Source organism: Rhinopithecus roxellana, chromosome 4 (assembly GCF_007565055.1).
Source record: "Rhinopithecus roxellana isolate Shanxi Qingling chromosome 4, ASM756505v1, whole genome shotgun sequence".
NCBI classification, from domain to species: Eukaryota; Metazoa; Chordata; class Mammalia; order Primates; family Cercopithecidae; genus Rhinopithecus; species Rhinopithecus roxellana.
The window spans coordinates 54,459,659-54,486,570 of record NC_044552.1 but is presented as its reverse complement, the minus strand read 5'-3'; the positions used below and the strand labels follow the sequence as shown (position 1 = coordinate 54,486,570).

At 36.0% G+C, this 26,912-nt stretch overlaps 1 protein-coding gene across 1 annotated transcript; it reads right to left on the bottom strand.

The window, feature by feature from the left end:
- Positions 1 to 115: 115 nt before the first annotated feature.
- On the bottom strand, positions 116 to 26,684 carry CRISP2 (cysteine rich secretory protein 2). The gene is made up of 9 exons (XM_010374993.2): positions 26,610 to 26,684; positions 25,597 to 25,700; positions 22,263 to 22,337; positions 13,716 to 13,832; positions 12,901 to 12,988; positions 11,159 to 11,304; positions 10,651 to 10,748; positions 8,635 to 8,723; positions 116 to 270 (listed from the first exon to the last, which is right to left on the bottom strand). Exons 3-9 carry the CDS (start codon positions 22,326 to 22,328, stop codon positions 143 to 145), a joined length of 732 nt encoding a protein of 243 aa, XP_010373295.1. The 5' UTR covers positions 22,329 to 22,337; positions 25,597 to 25,700; positions 26,610 to 26,684; the 3' UTR covers positions 116 to 142.
- Positions 26,685 to 26,912: the final 228 nt, after the last annotated feature.

The following is a 26,912-nucleotide window of genomic DNA, read 5'->3' as shown; positions in this document are numbered from 1 at the left end:
ATTGCTCTTTGAATCTAGGAGAAGATGCATTGCTCTTTGAAATCAAATTTGTAACTAACATACATACAATTTCCCCTGGTATGTGTCAATTAAATGATGCAGCCCTTATCCATGTAGTCCTGCAAAATGCTCACTAGGCAAATTAGTAAATTTTGTTCTCACATAGGCAAGTAGCCTTGCACTTTTCCTTGAGCAACTCATGTTCACAGCCAGCTGTATTCTTCAAGGAATCACAGTTACTTAGGAGATCTTGATACTGGCAGCTATTGGCTGTAACAAAAACAGATTAGTTATGTCATTATCATTTTCCTCAGTAACAGCAAAACCATACATTCAAAGTGTGTCGGGAGGGGGTAGGAGGGAACAAACAAGTTAGCATCACTTACACTATAATGGGTCTTTCACATCTTAAGGGACATATGAGGTGTCTTAGTTGAGCTCACTGATAAATCCATCACTGTTTAAATTCTACATTTAGTGATATGTTTCTAAAATAAATTGACCTACTTTTCCCCCTCAGCAAGCAGAATAATATGAATGTAACTAAATCTTTCTATGCCTGCACAGCCAAATATGGGAACCATTAGCTACACATAGGTATTTAAATTAAAATTAAAATTTTAGTTTCTTAATCTTATTAGCCACATTTCAAGCGTTCAAAGTGTGATTAGTAGCACATGTTGATAGAGACTGTTTCCATCATATCATAATATTGGGCAGCATGGCATTACACTCCAATGCTTTTTTTGAGTTAATAATCTTTATGGGTGGATAAAAGTATAAAACAAGGACAATATGCCCTTTTCCTTTTGATGTTTCTACTTGGATGTTCCCCAGGGACCTCAAACTCAATAAAACTCAATAAAACTCAAATTAAACTCCTTGTATTAGCTAAAAGGCTGACAATTCTCAGGAGTGATCTCCCTGCATCACTCCCACAATCTAAGGGGTATGACACTCCAATTACTCAGTAATTTAAGCCAGGAACTGGAATCAACTTGAACTCTTTCATTTCTTCTTTTGGCCAGCACTCACCCAGCACAGGGGATAAACATTGATTGACTATTCTACTTTCTGTCTCTCAAACCTGTCCATTTTTTAAACTCATTTTGCTAGTCCTGTAGTAAAGGCATATGTTTGTTAAAAAGTTTAATTTTAAAATATACAATTGGTACATAATAATTCCATATATTTATTGGGTACAGTGTGATGTTTTGATATACGTATATATTACATCATGAGCAAATCAGGGTATTTAGCACATTTATCACTTTAAACACATTTCTTTCTAATAAGTTAGTTATCATTTCTTGGTGATAACAATCAAAATCCTTCTAGCTTTCTTGAGACATAATTATTATTAGCTATGGTCACTCTATTATGTAATAGAATACCAAACTTATTCTTCCTGTCTGCAACTGTGCACTCATTGACCCCTCTCCACCCCTTTCCACCCCCGCCTACCCTTTCCAGCCACTGACAATCACTATTTTACTTCCTACTTCTATTAACCTTTTTAGATTCCACATATTAGTGAGATCGTGCAGTATTTATAGGAGTGCAAACATCTCTTTGCCACATTGGTCTTTCATTTGGAGGTATCTCAGTAGTGGGATTGCTGGGTCATATAGTAATTTCATTATTTTTTGAGGAATTTCCATAATGTTCCTTATAATGACTGTACTAATTTGCATTCCTAGCAACAGTGATAAAAGTTCCTTTGCATCTTTGCCAGTATTTGATTTTCTGTCTTTCTGATGATAGCCATTCTAACCTAGGTGAGATGAAACCTCATTGTAGTTTTTATTTGCATTTTGCTGATGATTAGGGATGTTGACCATTTTATTCGAATACTTTTTGGCCATTTGTTGTATTCTTTTGAGAAATGTCTATTCATGTACTTTTCTTTCCTTTTTTTTTTTTTTTTTTTTTTTTTTTGAGATGGAGACTTGCTCTGTTGCCCATGCCAAGCTACTTTTTTTATTTTTTATTTTTGTATTTTTAGTAGAGACGGGTTTAGTTAGCCAGGATGGTCTTGATCTCCCAAACTCACGATCTGCCCACCTCGGCCTTCCAAAGTGCTGGGATTACAGGCGTGAGCCACCGCACCCAGCCCTTTGCTCACTTTTTAATATGTTTTTTTCCTACTGAGTTGCAGAGGTCTTTGAATATTCTGGATATTAATCCCTTGTCAGATGAACAGTTTGTAAATATTTTCTTTCATTTTTCAGATTGTCTCTTCACATTATCAGTTGTTTCTTTTGTTGCACAGAAGCTTTTCAGCTTGATAATAATTTAATGTATCTATTTTTGCTTTTGCAGCCTGTGCTTTGGAGGTCTTCTCCATAAAATCTTTGCCCAGATTAATGTCCCAAAGGATTTTCCCATTGTTTCCTTCAAGTAGTTCATGGTTACAGGTTGTACATTTAAATCTTGAATCCATTTTGAGTTTATTTTTGTATATGGTGAGAGATAGGGGTCTAGTTTCATTCTTCTGCATATGGATATCCAGTTTTCCCAACACCATTTACTGAAGAGACAGTCCTTACCCCAGTGTATGTTCTTGGTGTCTTTGTCAAAAATCAATAGGTTATAAATGTGTTAATTTATCTCTAGGTTCTCTGTTTCATTGGTATACATGATTATTTTTATGCCAATACCATGCTGTTTTGGTTATCATAGCTTTGTAGTATATTTTGAAGCCAGAGCCTCCAGCTCTCTTTTTCCTCAAAATTGCTTCGGCTATTCAGGGTCTTTTGTGATTCTATACGAATTTTAGGATTGTTTTCTCTATTTCTGTGAAAAGTGGCACGAATGTTTTGATAGAGATTGAATTCAATCTGTAAATTGCTTTGGGTAGTTTGATCATTATTAACAATATTAATTCTTCCAGTCCATGAACATAGTATGTATTTCATTTTTTTCTGTGTAGTCTTCAGTTTCTTTCATCAGTGTTTTATAGTTTTTCCTATGAAATATTTTATTTCCTTTGTTAAATTTATTCCTATGTATTTATTTATTCATTTTGTAGCATTTGTAAATGTAGTTGTTTTCTTGCTTTCTTTTTGAGATAGTTCATTGTTGGTGTATAAAAACATAACTGGTTTTTCTATTTTGGTTTCGTACCCTGCAACTTTACTAAGTTTATGAGTTCTAAGAGTTTTGTTTGTTTGTTTGTTTGTTTTTTGTGTGGTGGGAGTTCTTTGTTTTTCTAAATATAAGATTACGTCATTAGCAAACAGGGGAAATTTGACTTCCTTCTTTACAATTTGGATGCCTTTTATTTCTTTCTTTTGTCTAATTGCTCTGGCTAGAACTTTCAATACTATGTTGAATAAGACTGATGAGAGTGAGAGTGGGCATCCTTGTCTTGTTCCTGATCTTAGAAAAAAAGTTTTTAACATTTTACCTTTTAGTAAGATATTAGCTGTGGGCTTGTCATATATGGCCTTTATTGTGGTGAGATATGTTCCTTCTATGTCTAGTTTGTTTCTAGTTTTTATCATGAAGAGATATTGAATTTTATCAAATTTCACCAAATGCTTTTTTTTTTTTTTTTTTTTTTTTTGTCTATTGAGAGGATCATATGGTTTTGTCTTTCATTCTGTTAAGGTGGTATATTTTGTCCAAACATCTTTGTATATATGAGCTAAATCTCACTTGATCATGCCATTTAATCTTTTTTGTGTGTTGTTGAATTTGTTTTGGTAGTACAGTATTTATTGAGGATTTTTGCATCTATATTCATTCTTTTTTGTGGTGCCCTTGTCTGGTTTTTGTATCAGGATAATGCTGGCATTGTAAATGAGTTCAGAAGAATTTCCCCAACCACATCAAATGTTTCAAATAGTTCAAGAAGAATTGGTATTTGTTCTTTAAAAGTTTGGTAGAATTCAGCAACGAAGTCATCTTGTCCTGAACTTTTCATTGTTGTGAGACTTATTTTGTAATCAATTTCATTATTTATTATTGGTCTATTCAAGTTTTCTGTTTCTTCTTGGTTCAATCTTGGGTAGGTTGTATGTATCCATAAATTTATCCATTTCCTCTAGGTTTACCAATTTCTTGGTTGTTCATTATAGTCTCTAATTGTCTTTTACTTTTCTTTTACATTTCTATAGCACCAATTGTGATGTCTGCTTTTCACTTCTGATTTTATATTTTAGTTTTTTCTCTTTTTCTTAGTCCAGCTAATGATCTGTCAATTTTCCTTATCTTTTCAAAAAACTAACCTTTTGTTTCTTTGATCTTTTATATTTTTATATTTTTTTGCCTCAATTTTGTTTATTCTTCTCTGATCTTTATTATTTCTTTCCTTTAACTAAGTTTGGGTGTGGATTGCTCTTGCTTTTCTGGTTCCTTGAGGTGCATCATTTATTAGGGTGCTTATTTGAAATCTTTCCACTTTTTGATGTAGTAGTTTCATGCTGTAAACTTTCCCTCAGTACTGTTTTGGCTGTATCCCATACTTTTTGATATGGTGTGTTTCTATTTTTATTCATTTGGAAATTTTTTTAATCTTTTAAAATTACTTAATTGATCCATTGGTCATTCAGGAGCATCTTGTTTAATTTCCATGTATTTATATTGTTTTCAAAGTTCCTCTTGTTTCTGATTTCTAGTTTTATTGCACTGTAGTTAGAAAAGATACTTAACATGATTTCCATTTTTTAAAAATTTAAGAGTTGTTTCCTGGTCTATGTGTTCTCTCTGGAGAATATCTTGTGTGCTGATGAAAACAATGTGAATTCTGTAGCTATCAAATGGAAAGTTCTGTAAATGTCTGTTAGGTTCATTTGGTCCAGAAAGCTGTTTAACTCAAATTTTCTTTGTTGATTTTCTGTCTGAATAATCTGTCCATTGCTAAAAGTGAGGTATTGAATTCCCCTATTATTATTAAATGGTTATCTGACTTTTTCTTTAAGTTTATTAATATTTGCTTTATAGCTAGGTGTTCTGATGTTGGGTGTATATGTGTTTATAATTATCGTATCTTCCTAACACATTGACCCCTTTATCATTAAATAATGGCCTTATAGCTACTTTCTCTTTTTTGGTTTCTATTTGCAGGGAATATCTCTTTTCATCTCTTTACTTTCACTCTATGCATGTCTTTACAGGGGAAATGAGTTTTTTATTGTATGAAGCACATTTGAGTCTTGTTTTTTTAATCCATTCATCTGTTCTGTGTTTTTTAATTGGAAAATTAAGTCCATTTACATTCAAGGTTATTATTGATAGGTAAGAATTTACTAATTCCATTTTGTTACAGATTCTCTGGTTGTTTTGTAATCTTTTCTTTCTCTCTTGCTGCCTTCCTTTGTTGTTAAGTGAGTTTTTCTGATTGTATGTTTTCATCAATTGCCTTTTATTTTTAGTGTATTTTTAGTGTGTAGATTATAGGATTTTTTCTTTGTGGCTACCATGAGGCTTACAAAAGTTCTTATAGTTATAACAAATTATTTTAAACTAATGATGACAACTTTGATCACAAAGAAAAGAAACAAAAATTTTACATTTTAACTTCATATACCCATGATATTTTTTGACTTTTGGATATCTCAATTTATACCTTTAGTTATAGTTATTATTTTAACAGTTTTGTTGTTTTAGTCTTCATGCTAAAGATATGAGTGGTTTAAATACCACAATTACAATATTGGAATACTCTAAATTTTTCTGTATGCTTACTTTAGCTAGTGAGTTTTATATCTTTAGATATTTTCATGTTACACTTTAGCATTCTTTTCTTTTAGATAGAAGAACTCCCTTCAGCATTTCTTTTTTTTTTTTTTTTTTTTTTTTTTAGATAGAGTCTAGCTCTGTTGCCCAGGCTGGAGTGCACTGGCATGATCTCGGCTCACTGCAAGCTCTGCCTCCCAGGTTCACGCCATTCTCCTGCCTCAGCCTCCTGAGTAACTGGGACTACAGGTGCCTGCCACCACACCTGGCTAATTTTTTATATTTTTAATAGTGAGGGGGTCTTACTGTGTTAGCCAGGATGGTCTTGATCTCCTGACCTCGTGATCTGCCCATCTTAGCCTCCCAAAGTGCTGGGATTACAGGCGTGAGTCACCGCACCCAGCCTAGCACTTCTTTTAAAACAGGTGTTGTAATAATGAATTCCTCCAGAATTTGTCTGAGAGTCCTTATTTCTCTTTTATGTCTGAAGAATAGTTTTGTTGGGTGCAATATTTTAGGTAGGTTTTTTAAAATCATTTTTTAGCACTTGTGTAAATTGTCCCCTCTTCCTTCTGGTCTGTAAGGTTTCCACTTAGAAGTCTGCTGATAGGTGTATTGAAACTCTGTTACATGTTATTTGCTTCTTTTCTCTTGTTGCTTTTAGAATTCTCTTTTTTCCTTGACCCTTGAGAATTTTATAATTATATGCCAAGGGGTAGTCTTATTTGGGTTGAATCTGATTAATAAACTTTGGCCTTTCTTTACTGATTATTTCTATCTTTCTGCAGGTTTGGAATGTTTTCTGTTTGTTGTTTCTTTCAATAAGGTTTCTACCCCTTTCTCATTCTTTATTCCCTCTAGAATCCCAATGATTTTTACATTTGTGCTTTTGATGCTGTCTTATTGATCTTGTAGATCAATGAAGAAAGTTCATTCTTTTTCCTTCTCTTTTTCTCCTCTGTATTTTCATATAGCCTGTCTTCAAGCTCACGGATTCTTCTGCTTACTGAATTCTGCTGTTGAGACCATCTAATGTTTTTTTCACTTTATTTATCGTATTTTTCAGCTTCAGGATTTCTGGTTTTTTTTTTTTTTTTTTTTTTTTAATGTCAATCTCGTTTTCAAATTTCTCTGATAAATTTCTAAATTGTTTCTCTGTGTTTTATTGAAGTTTATTGGGCTTCCTACAAACAGCTACTTTGAATTCCTTATCCTAAAGATTCCACATTTCCATCTTTCAAGGGTTGGTCACTGGTGCTTTACTTAGTTCTTTTGATGAGGTCGTGTTTTCCTGAATGTTCTTGAAACTTGTGGATTACTATCTCAGTATCTAGGCACTAAAGAATTAATTATTCTAGTCTTTTCAGTCTGGGCTTGTTTGTACCTGTTCTTCTTCAGAAGGCCTTCCAAGAATTTAAAGGAGACTAATGAGTCTCCTAAGATGGCAGTTATTTCATTATTAGTGATGTATTTTGGGTCTGAGGCCATTTTTGTTAACCAGTGGTACTGAGACTTAAGTCTGTCCCATTGGGGCAGCAGATTCCTTTTTGGTGCTGTGGTGGGTCTAGAGGCTCTATCTATGCATACCAATCTGGATTTAGGAGCTGTGGGTTTCTTACTGGTATGTATTTTGTTGTGGCAGGCCCAGTACTAAATCCAAGGCAGAGTACCCCATGCACTTCCTTCTCCTTCCCCCAAGTGGACAGTGTCTCTCTCCACTCTGTGTTACCTAGGATTTATGAGAGGGGTGATGCAGGCAATCCCATGGACACAGCAGCTGATACCAGCTGATACCATGACAGATGAATTCCAGACTTGTTAGCAAACTGCATTCAGCAAATGTATAAGTATTCAACTATTTTTCTTATTTATTTATTTATTTATTTATTTATTTATTGAGACACAGTCTTGCTCTGTTGCCCAGGCTGGAGTGCAGTGGCTGCCTCCTAGGTTCAAGCAATTCTCCTGCGTCAGCCTCCCAAGTAGCCAGGACTACAGGTGCCCACACCACACCTGGCTAATTTTTGTCTTTTTAGTAGAGATGGGGTTTCACCATGTTGACCAGGCTAGTCTCGAACTCCTGACCTTGTTATCTGCCCACCTCTGCCTGATTTATAGCTTTGGTATCATTAATATTCTGAAATATAGCTATATAACCGAGTCAGAAAAAAATGCTTAGTAAAGGTGAGTGCATTGAAGAGGTAAAAGTTTCAGTGATTGTGTCAACTTTATTATTCATAATAATTTTAATAAAAGTATCCCAACTACAGAAAGCCAGCAGCTATTTTTACTTATATTCATGGCAATTTATTAAATGAGATATACGATATTTATTTCATTTTCTCCTTTTGCAAAAATATGTGCACAGGTTCTATGAGCCAATATTGCATATAGAGTTTTGTCATAAAAATATACACAAAACAATTATGAAATTATAGGGAAAGTAATCATTTATTAAGGCAAACACTATGATCCTAATTATACTATAAAAAAGGAGTGAGGAAATCAGCATGACAAACACATTGGCACAAATAAACAGTAATATTTGGCATGCCTATCTAGACTGAGCCATAATTTGGTCTCACACCTTAGATTTATACATTTTGATTCTCTTAAAATACCACTTTTGGTACAGTTATACGAACTTGATAATTGAACTATTTACCAAACGGTGTATGGTTAATATTAATGGGCTCTGCAGAGCCACAAAAACACATTGATGATAAATACTCCATTAAGTTACATAGGGCAATATGCTTTTCATTACAAATAATATGTAGCTCCTCCAGTGTGTAAAATGTTTTTTTAAGCATACTTTGTTGAATATTTTTAGGGTTTTTTCATAAATATGTTATTTCAATTCATTACTTTAGGAGATTTGTTAAATTATATAAAGAAAAGAAAATATCAATTATATAATAAATAATAGCAAGCTAAACACTTCAAACTTACTGCACAGTCCTTTGTCACAGTTATCAGGGCAACTGGCACAAGGTGTTCCTTGTTGGTAAGGGGTATTCTTTCTATTCACATTATTACCACTGAAATTTGAAATACATGTCAAATATTTTTCACTTTACTGTTTATACTCTAAGGGCAGTATCAATCATCAAATATATATAAATAGTTATTCAGTGTTTTTAGTATGTTAACAAAACTGAAAAATTACAATTCCCAATGGGTATTTCAGATAACAACCCAAATTAAGAAAATGCTTCACACATGGACATACCTTCTTGACCATAATTTCACAGGCTGGGTAACTAAATTTGATGACAAGGGTCTGAAATTTTCAGAGTATATTCAGTGTGGCGACACTATCTTTATCTCCCAGTATATTTAGTCAAATTACTAAGGCAGTGTATCCCAAGGTGCCAATAACGGACAAAACATATCTTGTAGAGGGAGAGGACAAGATCCTAGGAGTAGCAGGAAATTAATATGCAATGTTAAAATATCATTTTCCATTTGAAAAATGGAAAACAAACCCATAGTGTCTCTAACAGAAACTATGAAAAATATACCTCCAGAGTATTTCTTTCTCCCAGATGGAGGTTGCGATTTTTCAGTAGTTAGTGGCGTGTGTGTTTGTAGGAGTGTGCTTAGGAAGGTTTGTGAGTTTCTAGAGGTGGCATGTATGTATGAGATTTTTACATTTACCAAAACAGAATATTAGTTTTTGTTATCCCAGAACTTAGTTAAAAAAAAAAAGAAAAATATTAAAGAAAAGTTTTGATAAATACTGATCTCCAGGAAATAATAGTTTTGCAATGATTAACCATAAGTTAATGATGATCATTATTCTATTGGCCATTAAATTCATTTAAAAATATGTAGGAGTCTAAATTTTAGTAGACCAAGTGGGCTAAGGACCCAAGGAAATGCAGCTAAATCTGTCTCTTTGCCTAGAATATAGCTGTATGTGTATGAGCTCTTGGAAAATTGTGAAACAGATATAAAAGGATTTTAAAAGTTCTAATTCCCTTGACTTCCCTCATGATCTATTCCAACTGTCACTTCTGTCACCTGGCTGCTGATGCCTCCCTCTGAAGGCCAGTCAGTGAGTGTGGATACATCCTCCTAGGGCTTTTCAATTCTCTCTACTTAAATCTTAATAGGTACTTGAAGGAAAATGACTTTGGACGTTATACTTCGCAAACTGGAACCCTATATCATCTTCGTTATCTACAGTCTCGAAACAAATCCTGTAGTTGTGTTCCCCACCGCAGCCTCCAGTGGTAAATAATTTCAAACATTAAATTTTCAATTAACGTATCGTGAATATCTCCTTAAAATATCCATAGGATTTATTGTGGATAACTCTAAACATATTGTTTAATGAAGGAGCATGTTTACTGCTACAAATCAAACTTTACAAGATGGTTAAAGAGCTTTCTGTGAACAATTCTGAGAATCAGAGACTTAAGATATTATCTTTTCTGTATTCTGAAATAAAGACGTCCTGAAAAGCCATTGAAATCCAAATGAATGAATCATTTGCAATGGTAATTGTGAATATGTGTGTGTGTGTGTGTTTTACATAAGCAGAAGTAGGAATATTGGAGCAGAAAGGGCCAAAATCACAATCCATCTTCCATTTGCAATCTCACCAGCACTCTGAAGCATCTATACTCCTAGAGTATGAAATTAGCAAGCCGTGATGATACCAATTCTAGAGAAATACACACTACACATGCTCATAGAGTAACCCTAAGCTGAGGGAAAGCCAACTGAAAGAAAAGATATTATTCTATTAATGAGGAATGAGAGATTCAGTTTTATAACTGAAACTGAGAAGTTGTTCTCCTCTGAGAAGTTGAAAGTGTCTCAACCTTAAAAAACATTTCCAAACATTTATCCCCTCCCCTTTATTGAGATATGCTTTCATTCTGGTTTAAGATATGAGAATTATTAAAAAATAAATTCCAGATAGAATTATTGCCATTAAACGCTAAACAGTCTACTTACGCAGGACAATATTGGCAAACATAGAAGTATTTTAGAGCATCTTGATTGGGACAATAGGCAATTCCACAGCCTACCTGGTAAGTCGAGTACCAAACAAGCTGCAAATTAACAATGGAATAAATATATAAAAGTACATTAGAGAAGAGGAAAAATATTTTTAAAAATAGTAGCAAATATAAAACTGAAAAATGTTAGTTTTAGTTTATAGACATACACCATACAAATATTTAAATTATTGAACCAAAGTCATAAACTTTAAAAATATTTAATTTTCATGTACATTCATCACTTTAAAATTTATAATGTGGGAACAATACAGAGTATGCTTTCCTACTAAGAGTTTGGCTGACAATGGACAAAAATGACAGCTCTACAGCAGCCAAATTCCAAGACTGTATTCTTCCCACTTGGACTGTTCTCCTAAATTGAACGTTGCAGTGGTCATAATTTGGAGAAGCTTTCCTATTAGAACATTTGTGACATAGGTATTTTCATGCATTCTTTTTACCTGAGTATAATGTCCAACAACTGCATTGGGACTCTTTGGTCCTACACCATAGACAAAATCTAGGCTCTCGTCATACCAGCTTTGGATTGCAGCTGACCAGGAAGTAGGGTCACTTGACATATAGAGATTCTCACCACATTTTGTACCTAAGGGGCATGAGCAAGGTAATAAACATGCAATGGTAAAAGAAATTGACTACACAAACACAAAGATGTTGCCTTTCAAACCCAGGGTCCAGCAGATGCTAACTGTTGATTAATACATAAAGGAGTGCTTCAGTTCCTTATCAGTTATAAGGCCGATAAGAACACTGAACTGCCTAACACACTGAGGCTGGCCTGACCACATAAAACTTTGAGTAGGCTAACACTCTGCTCTTTAAAAATCCTTGCATGCTAAATTTTCCGCGTGTATGCCTTGAGTGTTCCCAGCTTTATATCGTAAGCTTGCTAAAGGCAGTGACCAACTCTTACATTTTGTCTTTTGCTCTAGTAACCCTCAACAGAGATTTTTCAAATATAGGACCCTAAATAAATGTATATGACTTTGCGTGAAATCTGAAAAAAAGACTTTATAGTCTGTTTTTTTTTTTTTTTTTTTTTTTGAGACGGAGTCTTGCTCTGTCACCCGGGCTGGAGTGCAGTCGCCGGATCTCAGCTCACTGCAAGCTCCGCCTCCCGGGTTCACGCCATTCTCCTGCCTCAGCCTCCGGAGTAGCTGGGACTACAGGCGCCTGCCACCACGCCCTGCTGATTTTTTGTATTTTTAGTAGAGACGGGGTTTCACCGGGTTAGCCAGGATGGTCTTGATCTCCTGACCTCGTGATCCGCCCGTCTCGGCCTCCCAAAGTGCTGGGATTACAGGCTTGAGCCACCGCGCCCGGCCTATAGTCTGTTTTTAAGAGTCCCAAGAAAGAGAAAACTGACACCAGGAAGGATAACAGTTTTCAAAATTTGTGGATTTTCTCTTAACCAGGAAATCAGATATTACAAGTTGAAATCCTTGTGAGTTTGTCAAGAAGTGCCTTACAGCCCAGAAACACTTCATAAATTATTTGGGCATTTACTAGTTTTTATAATCCTTGATAAGTCTTTTTAAAACTCAAATGTAGCATTCTGTGCATTGTAGGTATCCAGTCCACACAAAATACTTGATTGCCTCATATTAAAAATTTTAAAAATAATATATTCAAAAATATTCATTTTTATAGAAATTTTGAATATGATAAATTTAAATCCACTTTATCCACTTTTATCCACTTTAGATCAAAAAAGGAATAATTCATCATAAGTTCAATATATTTTATGGATACAAAAGAATAGATTTCAAAACATCCGACAGCTACATAAATTAACAAAAAGGGCAGTGGGTTAGAAATCAGAAAGCTTGGTTAAAAATTTCTAGTACGACACTGTTTCAGATTATGTTCTTGGGTGAGTCACTTTTCTTTCAAATTCTGGCTTTTCTAATCCTTACACTTACAAAAAGAAAGATGATATAAAATCTGCTGTATTCATGAACCGGTTGCAAGAAGCAAAATTATTTGCATAATGTACACAATAAAAAAGCACAACATTGTTCTTATTGTAAATATCCCTCTGTATACAGATACTTTGACTTCAAAAAGATAACAGTATAAGTAACATTTATTTTCAAAGTCTTCTTATTATAGAGCATCCTACAATGCTCTATTATTGTTTCATTCATTTATTTATTCAACAAATATTTACTAATTTACATACTGGTTTTGCGGTCCTCTGGATCACTGTGCTGTAGAGTGCACTTATTTGCCCACCTTTGGGCATTCGCTGTTACCTCTCTGCTCCATTCCTAAACGTCACAAGAAAACAAAATACACTTAATGATTCAGCCACAATGAAACATACACTTTATAATCTGATTTGTAAATACTTTAAAATTTCTGTAGATGTATTCTCTAATACTACCGTTACTAAAATATTTTTAAGTGTTTTTATCTGTTCTGGTGCCAGTTTACACATGAAGGGTAGTCCATAGGTAATGTATCTAAAAGGCAAAATAAGACAATAATATGTGATTATTTATGATAGCAAAGCAGCCATACCTAGGATATTTATTAATGATGCTAGTGTAAATACTGATAAGCAGGTGAAATATCCTCATTATATTTTAATAGTAATAAGCTGGCCAACGTTATTTCCAATTCCATTTGTTTTCACATGTAGGCCATTGCTTTCGTATCAGAGATACCTGTCTTTCAGGGACTGTGCCCTGGGAAGTGGGCTTTTACTCACAACAGCTGACACCCTGAAGGAAAGGGGATTTCTTGATTTTAAACCAGGAAAGAAAATGAACAAAAAGTGTAATGGTTTAAGACTGGATGCCTGAATATTTGACTTCCAGTTCTGCCTTCCAAATTTAATAACCCTGTATAATTGACAGTTTTTTTTAATCATTGTAAAAAAAAAAAAAAGACACAACCTTGTAAACCACAAAGTTCATAGGAGATGCTAGTGGCCAGCCGTCTGCTCCTGCCACAGCTGGTTCACACCCATCTCCTTACATCACTGCCTCTTACCATCTTTAGCATGTTACTGGCAGGTGGAGAGACTGCTTTCCTTAGTTCATTGTGTTTATTTACAATCTCCCTTTGCACTTGCCCCTGGGTGGTTAACAAAGCAGTAAAAGCGGGATCCTAAAAGAAAATAAAATTAGAATTTAACAATGTTGTAAATTTCATATAATAGTGAATAAGTTAATGCAAGAGAACAAAGTCACTTTAAAAAGTGTAAAATATTTAGTTATCATGTACATATATTAAATATTACAAATATTTAAATATTAAAAGTCAATATTAGTTGTTAAGCATTGTCACTAAATCTGAGTTGAAGATATAACTTTTAAATAGTAAAGTAGTAGATCAAAATGTTTAAATAGGAAAGTAGTAGATTGAAGCTTTGGGAATTGTGAGTAACTCATGGCATGACAAACTAAAAAACCCTCGGATGCCACAAATGCCGATTTCTGTTTCAAGGGAACTTTTCAAAAAAACAGTTTTGGGGGAACAGGTGGTAATTGCATGACTAAGTTCTTTACTGGTGATGCCTGAGATTTTCGTGCACCCATCACCCAAGCAGTATCCACTGTATCCAACGTGTAGTCTTTTATCCCACGCCCCCCTCCCACCCTTTCTCCCAAGTCCCCAAAGTCCATTGTATCATTATTATTATTATTTTTTTCTGAGACGGAGTCTTGCTCTGTCCCCCAGGCTGGAGTGCAGTGGCACCATCTCAGCTCACTGCAAGATCCCCCTCCCGGGTTCACGCCATTCTCCAGTCTCAGCCTCCCGAGTAGCTGGGACTACAGGCGCCCGCCACCACACTCAGCTATTTTTTTGTATTTTTAGTAGAGACAGGGTTTCACCATGTTAGCCAGGATGGTCTCGATCTCCTGACCTCATGATCCGCCCATATAGGCCTCCCAAAGTGCTGGGGTTGCAGGCGTGAGCCACCGCACCTGGCCTCATTGTATCATTCTTATGCCTGTGCATCCTCATAGTTTAGCTCCCACTTATTAGTGAGGACATATGATATTTAGTTTTTCCATTCCTGAGTTACGTCACTTAGAATAATGGTCTCCAACTCCATCCAGGTTGCTGCAAATGCCATTATTTCATTTCTTTTTATGGTTGAGCAGTATTACATGGTGTGTATACACACACACACACACACACACACACGGTATGTATATATAGGTATACATTATATATTATATATAATATATATTATATATATACATATATATCACATTTTCTTTATCCACTCATTGACTAATGGGCATTCGGGCTGGTTCCATATTTTTGCAATTGTGAATTGTATTGCTATAAACATGAGTGTGCAGGTGTCTTTTTTTCATATAATGAGTTCTTTTCCTCTGAGTAGACACTCAGTAGTGAAATTGCTGGATCAAATGGTAGAATTACATTTAGTTCTTTAAGGAATTTCTATACTGTTTTCCATAGTGCTTGTAGTAGCTTACATTCCCATCAGCAGTATAAAAGTGTTCCCTTTTCCATATCCACACCAATATCTATTATTTTTTAAATTAAATTATGGCCATTCTTTTAGGGATGAGGTGTTAGCTTCATTGTGGTTTCGATTTGCATTTCCCTGGTAATTAATGATGTTAAGCAGCTTTCCATATGTTGGTCAGCCATTTTTCTATTTTATTTTGAGAATTGTCCACTCATGCCTTTAGCCCACTTTTTGATGGGATTCTGATTTGTTTGAGTTCCTTGTAGATTCTGGATATTAGTCCTTAGTTGGATAAATAATTTGCGAAGATTTTCTCCCATTCTGTGGGGTTTCTGTTTTTTTTTTTTTTTTTGAAACGGAGTCTCACTCTGTTGCCCAGGCTGGAGTGCAGTGGCCAGATCTCAGCTCACTGCAAGCTCCAGGATGCCTGAGATTTTCCCGGGTTCACGCCATTCTCCTGCCTCAGCCTCCCGAGTAGCTGGGACTACAGGCGCTCGCCACCTCGCCCGGCTAGGTTTTTTTCGTATTTTTTAGTAGAGACAGGGTTTCACCGTGTTAGCCAGGATGGTCTCGATCTCCTGACCTCGTGATCCGCCGGCCTCGGCCTCCCAAAGTGCTGGGATTACAGGCATGAGCCACCGCGCCCGGCCCCCGGGGTTTCTGTTTACTCTGCTGATTATTTGTTTTGCCGTGCAGAAGCTTTTTAGTTTAATTAAGTCCCATGTTTTTATCTTTGTTTTTATTGCATTTGCTTTTGGGTTCTTGGTCATAAGACATTTGCCTTGGTCTTAGACATTTGCCTAAGTCGATGTCTAAAAGAGTTTTTCTGATGTCATCTTCTAGAGTTTACATGGTTTGGTCTTAGATTTAAGTACTTGATCCATCTTGAGTTGATTTTTATATAAGGTGAGAGATGAAGATTCAGTTTCATTCCTCTACATGGATCTTGCCAATTATCCCACCACCATTTGTTGAATAAGGTGTCCTTTTCCCACTTTATGTTTTTGTTTGCTTTGTTTAAGGTCAGTTGGCTGTAAGTATTTGACCTTATTTCTGAGTTCTCTACTCTGTTCCACTGGTTTATGTGCCTATTTTTATGCAGTACCATGCTGTTTTGGTGACTATAGCCTTGTAGTATAGTTTGAAGTGGGGTTATGTGATGCTTCCAGACTTGTTATTTTTGTTTTGTTTTGCTTTGTCTATGCAGGCTCTTTTTTGGCTCCATATCAATTTTAGGATTGTATTTTCTAGTTCTGTGAAAAATGATGATGGTGTTTTGATGGGAATTACATGGAATTTGTAGATTGTTTTTGGCAATATGGTCATTTTTACAATGTTGATTTTATCCATCCATGAGCATGGGATGTGTTTCCATTTGTTTGTGTCATTTATAATTTCTTTCAGCAGTGTTCTGCAGTTTTCTTGTAGACGTCTTCCACCTCCTTGGTTAGGTATGCTCCTAAGTATTTTATTGTTTTTTCAGCGGTTGTAAAAGGTATTGAGTTCTTGATTTGATTCTCATCTTGGTTGCTGTTGGTGTATAGCAGTACCACTGATTTGTGTACATTGATAGCTAAAGATAGGACCCCAATCTGTTCTGGCTTATAGGGTTTCTGCAGAAAAATCTGCAGTTAATCTGGTAGGTTTTCCTTTGTAGGTTACCTGATGCTTTTGCCTCACAGCTCTTAATATTCTTTTCTTGATCTTGACTTCAGATAACCTGATGACTATGTGCCCAGGTCATGATCTTTTTATGATGAATTTCCCAGAAGTTCTTTGAGCTTCTTGTATTTGAATGTGTAGGTCTCCAGTGAGGCCAGGAAAGTTTTCCTCAATTATTTCCCTCAAATAAGTTTTGCAAACTTTTAGATTTCTCTTCTTCCCTAGGAACATCAATTATTCTTAGCTTTGGTCACTTAACATAATCCCAAAACTTCTTGGAGGCTTTGTTCATTTTCTTTTTATCATTTTTTTTTTGTCTTTGTTAGAACTCAAAAGCCAAATCTTGAAGCTCTGAAATTCTTTCTTCCACTTGTTATATTCTATTGTTGAAACTTTCCAGTATTTTTTGCATTTCTCTAAGTGTGTTTCATTTCCAGGAGTTGTGATTGTTTTTTATTTGTGATATTTATTTTTCTGGAAATTTTTTCATTCATACTTGCATTACTTTTTAAATTTCTTTGAGTTGGTTTTCACCTTTCTCTCATTCCTCCTTGAGAAGCTTAATAATTAACCTTCTGAATTCTTTTTCCAGCAATTCAGAGATTGCTTCTTGGTTTCAATCCATTTCTGGTGAGCCAGTATGATCTTTTGGGGGATGTTATAGAACATTGTTTTGTCATATTACCAGAATTGTAATCAGGTAGACTTCTCATCAGGTAGACTATGTCCAAGGAAGGATCTGTGGCTCAAGGGCTGCTGTTCAGGTACTTTTGCCTTGAACCCTTGATGTGGTACTCTCCCCGTTCCCCTAGAGATGGGGCTTCCTGAGAGCCAGACTGCAGTGATTGTTATTGCTCTTCTGGGTCTAGCCACCCATCAGAGCTACTGGACTCCAGGCTGGTACTGGAGAGTGCCCGCAGACAGTCCTGTGATGTGATTCATCTTCAAGTCTCTCAGCCACAGACACTGACACCTGCTCCAGTGGAGGTAGCAGGGGAGTGAAGTGGACTCCGAGAGTCCTTGGTTGTAGTTTTGTTTAGTGCACTGGTTTTCTTGAATGTTGGTTATGCTAATAATGAAGTTGTCATGTGGACAATCTCAGGACCTCTGGTTAGCCAGGATTGTTACAGGCAGTGGAATTAACTGTTGTTTTCTCCTTCCTTGGGGTAGAGTTGTTCTGTTATGAGTTGTTGTAACAGCCTGAGTTGGTTTCAAGACAGCATAAGCTGTGGTAGTATGGGGGGATACAAGTTTGCCCTAAGGTCTACTGGATAAATATTCAGGTTTTTCAGGTGATGGACAGGGCCATAGAGCTCCCATGAGTTTATGTCTTTTGTCTTTGGCTACCAGGTTGGGTAGAGAAAGACCATCATGTGTGGGCAGGATTAGGGATACCTGAACTCCGACTCTCCTTGGTGGGGGTTTCCTGCAGCCACTGTGGAAGGTGGGGATGTGGTTCTCAGGCCAAAGGAGTTATGTTCCAAGAGGGCTATGGCTGCCTCTGCTGCTTCATACAGGTCACCAGGGAAGGGGTGGAAAGCCAGCAGTGACAGGCTTCACTAAGCTCCTACTCAGCCAGCAAGGTCAGTCTCACCCCTGCTGTGCTCCCTCAACAGCCAATAGAGCTGAATTTATATCCAGGCCTCTGTTGTGCAAGGCTGAGATCTTGGTCCAGGCTACAAGCCTCCCCAAGGAGACAGTAAGCAGGGCTTTCAGGCCTTTCCCCACTTCCTACCTGCTGCAGCTTCTGTACTCGTATCTGTACTTCCCATTCACAATCCAAGATCTGCCCAGAAAAATTTGTACTTGGTCAAAATTATTACAAAGTTCAGCTGGAAGTCTCCTCCCTGTGTCCCTTCACTAATTCCACCGGCTTCCCTCCTTGAGGATCTCTGTGAGATAAAGTCAGAAATTGCTTCCCTGGGCTTCTGTGGGGACTGGGATTGCCTACAGGGCTCTTCTCACTGCTTCTTCTTCTTTTTTATTTTGCATGGCTCTCTAAATTCGTTTCAGCTTTAAGTAAGGTTAAATCCTTCTCCCATAATCTGGATTTTCAGCTTCCTCAGTGAGGATGTGTGTTTAGAGGCAGACTTTCTTCCCTCACACTTTGGGCACTCACAGTGTTTCAGTGAACTCACAGAGTTTGTAGTGGCAAGCCACTTCTTTCAAAGGGTCTGTGAGTTCTTTCAGTTTTTCTGCCATGCCCCTGCAGTGGTTCTTGGTGCAAAAGTTCATGATGTGAATCTCCACATATTGTTCTGTTTATCCACATATTGTTCTGCTTATCCATATATTGTTCTGTTTATCCACATATTGTTCTGTTTATCCAAGTGGCAACTGCAAGTTAGTCATGCCTCCTATCTGCCATTTCCCCCAGCAAGGGAACTTTTAATAGGATTTGTATAGACATATGAATAATAATATTTTATAACTACAAGCATGCAAATTTAAAACCTTGAGATATATTCATTCACATTTGATCAGGCTGCAAGGTAGGGTAAAGCTGGAGTCCATGATTCATCCTAAATTTTATGGGGCAGTTTTCCTTGACATGGTATCTGCCTTTAAGGAAAAATGTTTAGGCCCAGTTGAAGTGCATGTCTACATTCAGTACTATAGTAAAACCATTATACCTATTATGTAGCAAATTTTATGGGTTGCATAAAAGATAACTTTGTAATACTAAAAAAAAAAATTAAAGCAATTTGGAGGGATCAAATCTATCTATTGCTGACTTTGTTCCTTTTAGTAACAGAAACATAACTGATAAAGTATTAAATTGGGCCCTAATATGTTTGGTTTATCTTTGTGGTTGTATATTTGTCTGTGTGTGTGGTATGGGGCCTGCTAAGCTTGGAGGTAAAATAGGGTCTGAAAATTGCTGGATCAAGGTCCAAGCAATTTGATGACCTAAATTTACACACGAGTATGATGTTATATAGGTATGAGCAAGATTTTGAAGTATAAGTCTAAAAGGAACAGGGCCACTTAAAGATTTTTTTCTGACACCTTGGAATAAGTTATCCTCCTCTCCTCCCATACTGAGTTCCCTTAAGGCTCTCACAATTCTTACACCATAGGTCTGAGCACATTATTGCCATTATCTACTATATATGAATTTCTCTTTCCTGCTTTTATGTTCCTAACAACAGGGCCTGATAGCAGATGCCATTGTACCAATAAATATGGCAAAGTTATTGACTCATAAGTTAGAAAAGATGTGCATATAAAATATCAGTAGAAGCAGATTTCTGCATCACATCAAAGCATAAAATACCATCCCTGGATATTTCCTCTTGACCTAAAAAAATCTGGTTATGGTGGTTTCATTTCAAAACACATAAAAAGTTAATTTCTAAATTATTTCCTGCTTCTCACACCTTCTTGCTTTGCAGATAAAATTGTACTGAAAAAGAGATGTACTTTTAAATGTGTTCATAAAGCTATTACCTGACTAGAAACATTAAACATATTGAGAATAAAATAAATATGGTATCTATCCTTAAAGAGTTTATACTGAATAGGTGACATAAGTAAAAATTACAATACACATGATAACAGAACTGATCTTAGGGATCTACAAGATAGAGAGGAAGGAGGGATCAATTCTTTGAAGTCAGGGAAAGCTTCATAAAATGTGATTCTGGGGTTTTGAAAGATGAACAGAGTTTTCTAGGCATTTTGAAAACATCAGAAAATCATACTGGGCAGAGTGTTTATAGAGCATCTGATTTCAAACATGTAGTGGTGCCAAAACAAAATGACATCTCACTTTTTAATAATTTAAAAATGAAGACCAGGAGATGAGTCAGAGAGGTTAAAGGGGATTGGAAAGGGGTATGAAAGAAAATCTTTCGGTGAAAGAAATGAAAAGAACAGCAAATTATTTGAATGAGGTCCTAGGTGATGAATAAATTACCTGCACATTGATAATTTAATTACAGTAATACAATGACTCTATTTCTGAATGCCAAATGAAGTTTGAACTGAGTGTCAGAGTCCTCCAGTCTGAAAAGTCCTAGTGAGTCTAGTGTGCACGGAGTTAATGGAAGATGTGACAACGAACAGCAATGCCAAAGCTGTTTCAGAGGCTTCCTGGCTAGGAGATACACACTGTATGTGAACACTGCACATTTTATCACTGAAGATTGCTGATCATAATATAGGGTCAATTCAACAAAGTAGCATATTAGAAATAACTCTAGGATCTGAATTCAAAATCCTCTTGGCCCTTCACATACTAACTCTATGATCACTACTAAACAAACCATTAAGACCTTTAGAGTTGGGGTTTTTGTTTTCTTAATTAAAAATATAAATCTAATTATTATTATACCCTAACTATAAAAATTAAATACGCTAATATAGTGGAGAAGTTGTGTTAATTTAATATTATGTAAGTATATTGTTAATTTTGTATGGGGATCGCATTAAAAAGAAATAAAATTAAGGAAATCAGAAAATAGATTGGGGTAAGAGAACTATCATCAATTTTCTAACTCCACAGACCAGTGATATTTATTAGAAAAATAATTTAAACATGATATGCCATTTTAATTTTTAAGTGATATTAATTTAAATAATATATTTTATTTGTAATGAGTTAGGTGGTAGTCTCCAAAAAGATATGTCCATGTCCTTATGCTCAGAAACTGTGAATGCGATCTTATTTGGAAAAAGTCTTTGCAGATGTAATTAAGTTAAGGATCTCAGGATGAGATAATCCCTGATTATCCAGTTGTCCCTGAATGTAATGACAAGTGCCTCTATAAGAGACACACAGAGAGGAGAAGATAATGTAAAGATGGAGGCAGAGATTGGAGTGATGCAGCCACAAGCCAAGGAATGCCAAGCAGTGAGAGAAGCCACCAGAAGGTGGAGAAAAGCGTGAAACAGATCCCTCCCTCTTAGATCCTCCAGAAGGAGCTCAGCCCAGTAGATAATTTTATTTTAGATTTCTGGCCTCCATAACTGTGAGAGAATAAGTTTTTGCTGTTATAAGCCACTTAGCTTGTGGTAATTTGTTGCAACCAACCTAAGTTCCTAATATATTATTTAACTGAATATCTAAAATATTATCATTTCGTCGTGGAGGCAATATAAAAAATTGAGATATTTTCTTCTTTCTTTGTTCGAAATGTTTGACATCTGGTGAGTTTCTTACCATCAGAGTCCATCTTGCCTGTTCAAACCTCATTCATGTGTTCAATAGTCGCATGTGACAGGTGGCTAGCATACACATGCAGAACACATACAGCATAGCCTCGGCCTTTCATCTCAATAATTGTGTTCAGTGGTCTGAGAACTCTGAGAGAACCAGTGGAAACTCTGACATACCAAACTCTCTTCCCCTCCTTTACTTTCAAAATAGCCTGCCATAGCACAAAGTTGCTGGATAGCTCTGAAAAGATTTTCCATTTTAACCTTACCTTTCCTTCTGCAGGTAAAGATGGAAGCAGCACCATAACCAGAAACAACACCGGTAGTAAAGCCATTGCTGAAAACTAAGTCAGGAAAAACAAAGGTCTGCATTGAAATAAGTAGTTTAAAAACTTCTAAGAGGGAGAATATCAATATAATCTCGATTATTTCAAAGGAACTGTGATTTCCAGATTCGTTAAGAATGGAACAAAAGAAGAATTGCCGTATGGTACCAGTAGAATCATAATGAGGCCAACCTTGTCTCTGGTAGTGACAATAAAAAAATAAGCTGAAGAACTCTACTGATGCCCTTGAGGTACATCTATAAAAGATAGACACATACTCCCTTCTTTCTGCCTACTTCTGCTATCCTTACGCCATCAAAAAGAAAACAGATTCCTGAATAATTATAGTACTGACATTCATTCTTCATCTCAATTTTTGGAGAAAAGTTTATTTTCAATATGTACCATCTTTCAATTGGCTATTCTATATGAAAAGTATAATGGTTTGTCCTTTTATTTATACCAGACTCTAAGATAACAAGGTTGTGATTACACAGGTATGGTTGTACAAATGCTTTATTAGTTATTTCCCTAATGGAGTAACTAGAAGTTATATCTATTTTCTTCCTTACACTTGTGAATATTTTCAAATTTCTCTGTATAGAAAAAATACAATTAATGCATTGAAAATATAGCTTGTTCAAATTTACTCAATGCATTATTTTGTACGAAGATTGTTTCATATTTTCATTATCTCCTAAAAAGATACTCAGAATTTTGTTACCCATGTTGTCCTTTCTCAATATGTCAAAAAGTCCTACATCCTTTAGATGAAGCAACAAGACCACTTAGTTTTAGAAACACTCACCTTTCTGCCACTAGACATATAAATTGTTTACTTTTGTAAATTAGAGTTATGCTCCCTAGATTTGTTGCATGTGTGTGGGATTTGCACTCCCAAATTCTTGGAAGGAAAGAAAATTCCAAACAATTTATCTGTGATACTTCTCAGGCTTCACTTACTGTAAATAGTGTATCATTGATACTTGTTCCATCCATTGCCTTTATCCTCAATGGTATGCAAAAAAGGGATGAGGGGTGAACAATTATTGATGGTTTGTGGAAAATGATGTATAATTTCACTCCCATACCTTACTGGGTATTACTATTTGTATTGTATGGATGATGCAATGAAGGCTTAAGACAGTTAATTAACCTGTGCCAATGCATAGGTAATGTCAGAAATTAGTCTTCATCCAATTATGACTTCAAAGTCAATGACTTTGAAAGAGATATTGACTCATTGAAAGAGACACAGTTTTAACTGGGAAAAGGCAGACATTGTTGCAGCACAATGGAGACCCTCTATTTTTACTTTAATAATTCCCTTAATACATAACTGTGTATGTTAATAGTAAAATCATTAATATGCCAGCTTATACGATATGCTTAAACAGTCATACTTTTCCATTTTCCTATTAAAGGTAGTTCTACTATAATTGTTTAAAGTCACAAACATGAGAATTAATTCCATTACTTATTTTTAGAAAAAAAATGTAAAAAATTTTTATATATCAAATTTTGGGGGGTATGATACTGCTGTAATTTACCTTCTTAACTGTAAAAGAATAAAATTAACTTGAGGTCATTCTCAATACAAATTTATCAAAGTTTTGAAAATCATGAATAGGCCAGGCACAGTGGCTCATTCCTGCAATCCTAACATTTTGGGAGACTGAGGTGACAGCACATAACTTGAGTCCAGGAGTTCAAGATTAGCCTGGAAAACATAGTGAGAGCTCACATCTACTAAAAACAAACAAACAAAAACAAAACATAATGAGCTGGGCATGGTGGCAAGTGCCTGTATTCCTCGCTACTCAGGAGTCTGAGGTGGGATGATCACTTGAGCCCAGAAGTTCGAGGCAGCAGTGAACTATGATCACAGCACTTCATTCCAGCCTGGGAGACAGAAAGAGACCCTGTCTCTAAAACAAACAAACAAAAAGTGAAAGATAAAATCATGAGCAAACTCACTAATCGTTTTACCCTTGACAACATAAAAATGATTGGCATGATAAAATATTCACATTAAAATAAATGAATTATCACTTACTGTTGGTTTTCCGAGCAAGATGAAATATCTGCTTTATCTTTAGAAAGAAAGAAGGTGGAAGGTTTAGAGCAACATATATATCACACATATTCCTGTTTTGGCAAACTCTGGTTTTGTTAAATAAATCTAAGTTAACAAAGTTCTGAAATAGTATTTTTCATACCAGTAACCTCAAACTTCCTTGCCAGTTGTCTGATAATGCTTTTGACATTATTTGCTTCCCGCATAGTTTTTAACATGAGTAAGTAAATCATGCCCTCCCTTTCTAATCAGTCCTCCCTTCTCCTTAGGCACACTATAATCTGGATGTGGCCTTTTTGGACTGGTATTTCTATACTGACAACCCAAGACAGGTTAATTACTGTGAAGGTTACCAGGATTCTGCTTTATAGTTGAACTCTTATAGTTCAGCTGTCTATGATTTTTACTTTCTAGTTATCAACTACCTGTGCCTTATTGGTTACAGGTGCAGTCTTTGGAAACCATCAGGTCTGGGAAATCTATGCCAAACTTCAGTTTTTTTCTTACGTAAAATGTAGATTTTTATATCACAGGTTTTTGCTTTGAAGACTGGAAGGGACAATGTATGTAACACCTCTAATACAATAAATACATTATGCATATAATACAAATAAATGGAAATTATCCATGTTTTTATTATCATTTGCAATGCCTGCTAGATTGCTGAGCACATAAGATCTTTCTGTAAACATATGCTGTTTGATTGAATTGCTAATTTCTAAGGGTTTGAGAGACATGTATTTCCTTCTAGGTGTTATAGGAAAAACAAATCAGTATAATCTAATTCGAGATTCATATGTTCAAGGCCTGGTTCTATTAGAGACCTTCTGGCTAAGTTTAGGAAAATGCTCTAACATCTGGGCTGCTGTATCGTCATCAGTTCATTGAAAGCAATACACAGAAGCCTGAAGATTTCTGCATAGCTCAATCACCCATTGTTTGCATCTGATGACCCAGAATTGTATAATAGGCCATGATGCCATATTCTTCTCTTTGCTGCTCTTCTCTCCCATACCCTCAACCATCTAACCTATAATCATCTTCATTGCATCAATGAAAGCAATGTCACTGTTGGTGAGAGTATATTCAAGTAAAAATATTTTTTTTCTATTCCGTATAGTTACATTTTATTTCTTTAAACCCACATTGATATATAGTTGAAAAGTTGGCTACCATTTTTTTTTTTTCCTTGCTACTTACTAATGGTGAAGTACTGTGCTCTTTCTTGCAGGTGTTTTAAGATCAGGATGACATGGTTTTCCTAGAGTGTCTCTAGGAGGGCCATGATGTATAATTTTATAGCCCTAGAACAAGGAAACAAAATATTTACAAAATATTTAAAATAAAGATGTGAAAAATACGCTTATAGATGGTGTCTATAATCTTTGTCACAAACTTAAATTTTGACTCAATTGTTTAGTATTGTTTCTAATACTTTATTTATTTGATCTCACCGTTAAGACCATATTGTCCTTCTGAGGTCAGATTGTATTTCAGCGTCCTGATATTTCCTTCAAACACTAACAAAAAAGTGGACTTCTTGAAGTTCAGTAACTACTAGTTGGCTAACTTGCCTGGAAAATTGCAACCTATTTTCAAGACTCCCAACCCCTTATCTAGGACTTCAATCCATTCTTTAAAAGATCATTTCCATAAGCAGTGTCCCACATGGTAAGTATTAACTATGTGGAGTTGGGGGTAACAGCTTTATCTCTTTTTTTTTTTTTTTTTTTTTTAATTCTGGAAGCCAATAGATAATATAAAGTCCAGCCGAGTCAATAACCCCAATTCTAATTGTTATTACAGTTTCTAATACCTGTACATTCAAAACATCTATTAGAAACTAAGAGTCTTAATTTGACTTCGTAAAAATCAGATTTAGAGATGGCTTCAGGCTTCTACTATGATTCAGTGGGTCTTTTGTACTTAGAATGATTTATCTTTTAAGGTAGGTAAAGAGTTTCAATAGACTAAACATAGAGAAGCATGTTGAAAGTTGTGGTAGGTCGGTGCTGAGCAACAAAATTGAACTCTCAGTCTGCCCGACATCAGCTATGTGCCCTCCAGGTGCCGGCAGAGAAGCGAAGGAGGATCAGAAGCCCCCTCACCTCAACGATGGTTCTTTCCCCTGTGCTTCACCACACCTCCCCGTCCCTAGCCATTTCTAGTCTACAATCTGGGTCTTATATTTACCCTGGCTCCAGAGCACAGACCTTCCGGCAGTTGGGCCGGAGCGTTGGCGGCTGCTGCGCGCCTCCCTCACCGCGATTGTGCACTTGCCAGGCGCCGCGTGTGGGCGACGTCACCGGGCTTTATGCTTTCATCGCCGCTACCCGCCTACGTGGGCTGCTCTCCTCCTATCGCCTCCCCGCCCCCACTACGGAGAAAACCCTGCCCGTTTTCCCTTGGGAAAAGCAGAGTTCTCTTTTTCTCATTACCACCAGTTGATGAGGAAAGAAAATGTCTGTTCGCATACCTGCGCCATAGTAGGAGGAGGAGGGAGGCCATATAAGGAT

What these genes read in the sequence shown, in the direction of transcription:
- CRISP2 (XM_010374993.2), bottom strand. Translation starts at nt 22,328, where the DNA reads ATGGCTTTACTACCGGTGTTGTTTCTGGTTATGGTGCTGCTTCCATCT. An exon ending in TCCAGAGGACCGCAAAACCA is followed by an intron (nt 11,305 to 12,900) that starts GTATGTAAATTA and finishes CATGCCCCTTAG; the next exon opens with GTACAAAATGTGGTGAGAAT. An exon ending in CTGTGACAAAGGACTGTGCA is followed by an intron (nt 271 to 8,634) that starts GTAAGTTTGAAG and finishes TTTTTGTTACAG; the next exon opens with CCAATAGCTGCCAGTATCAA.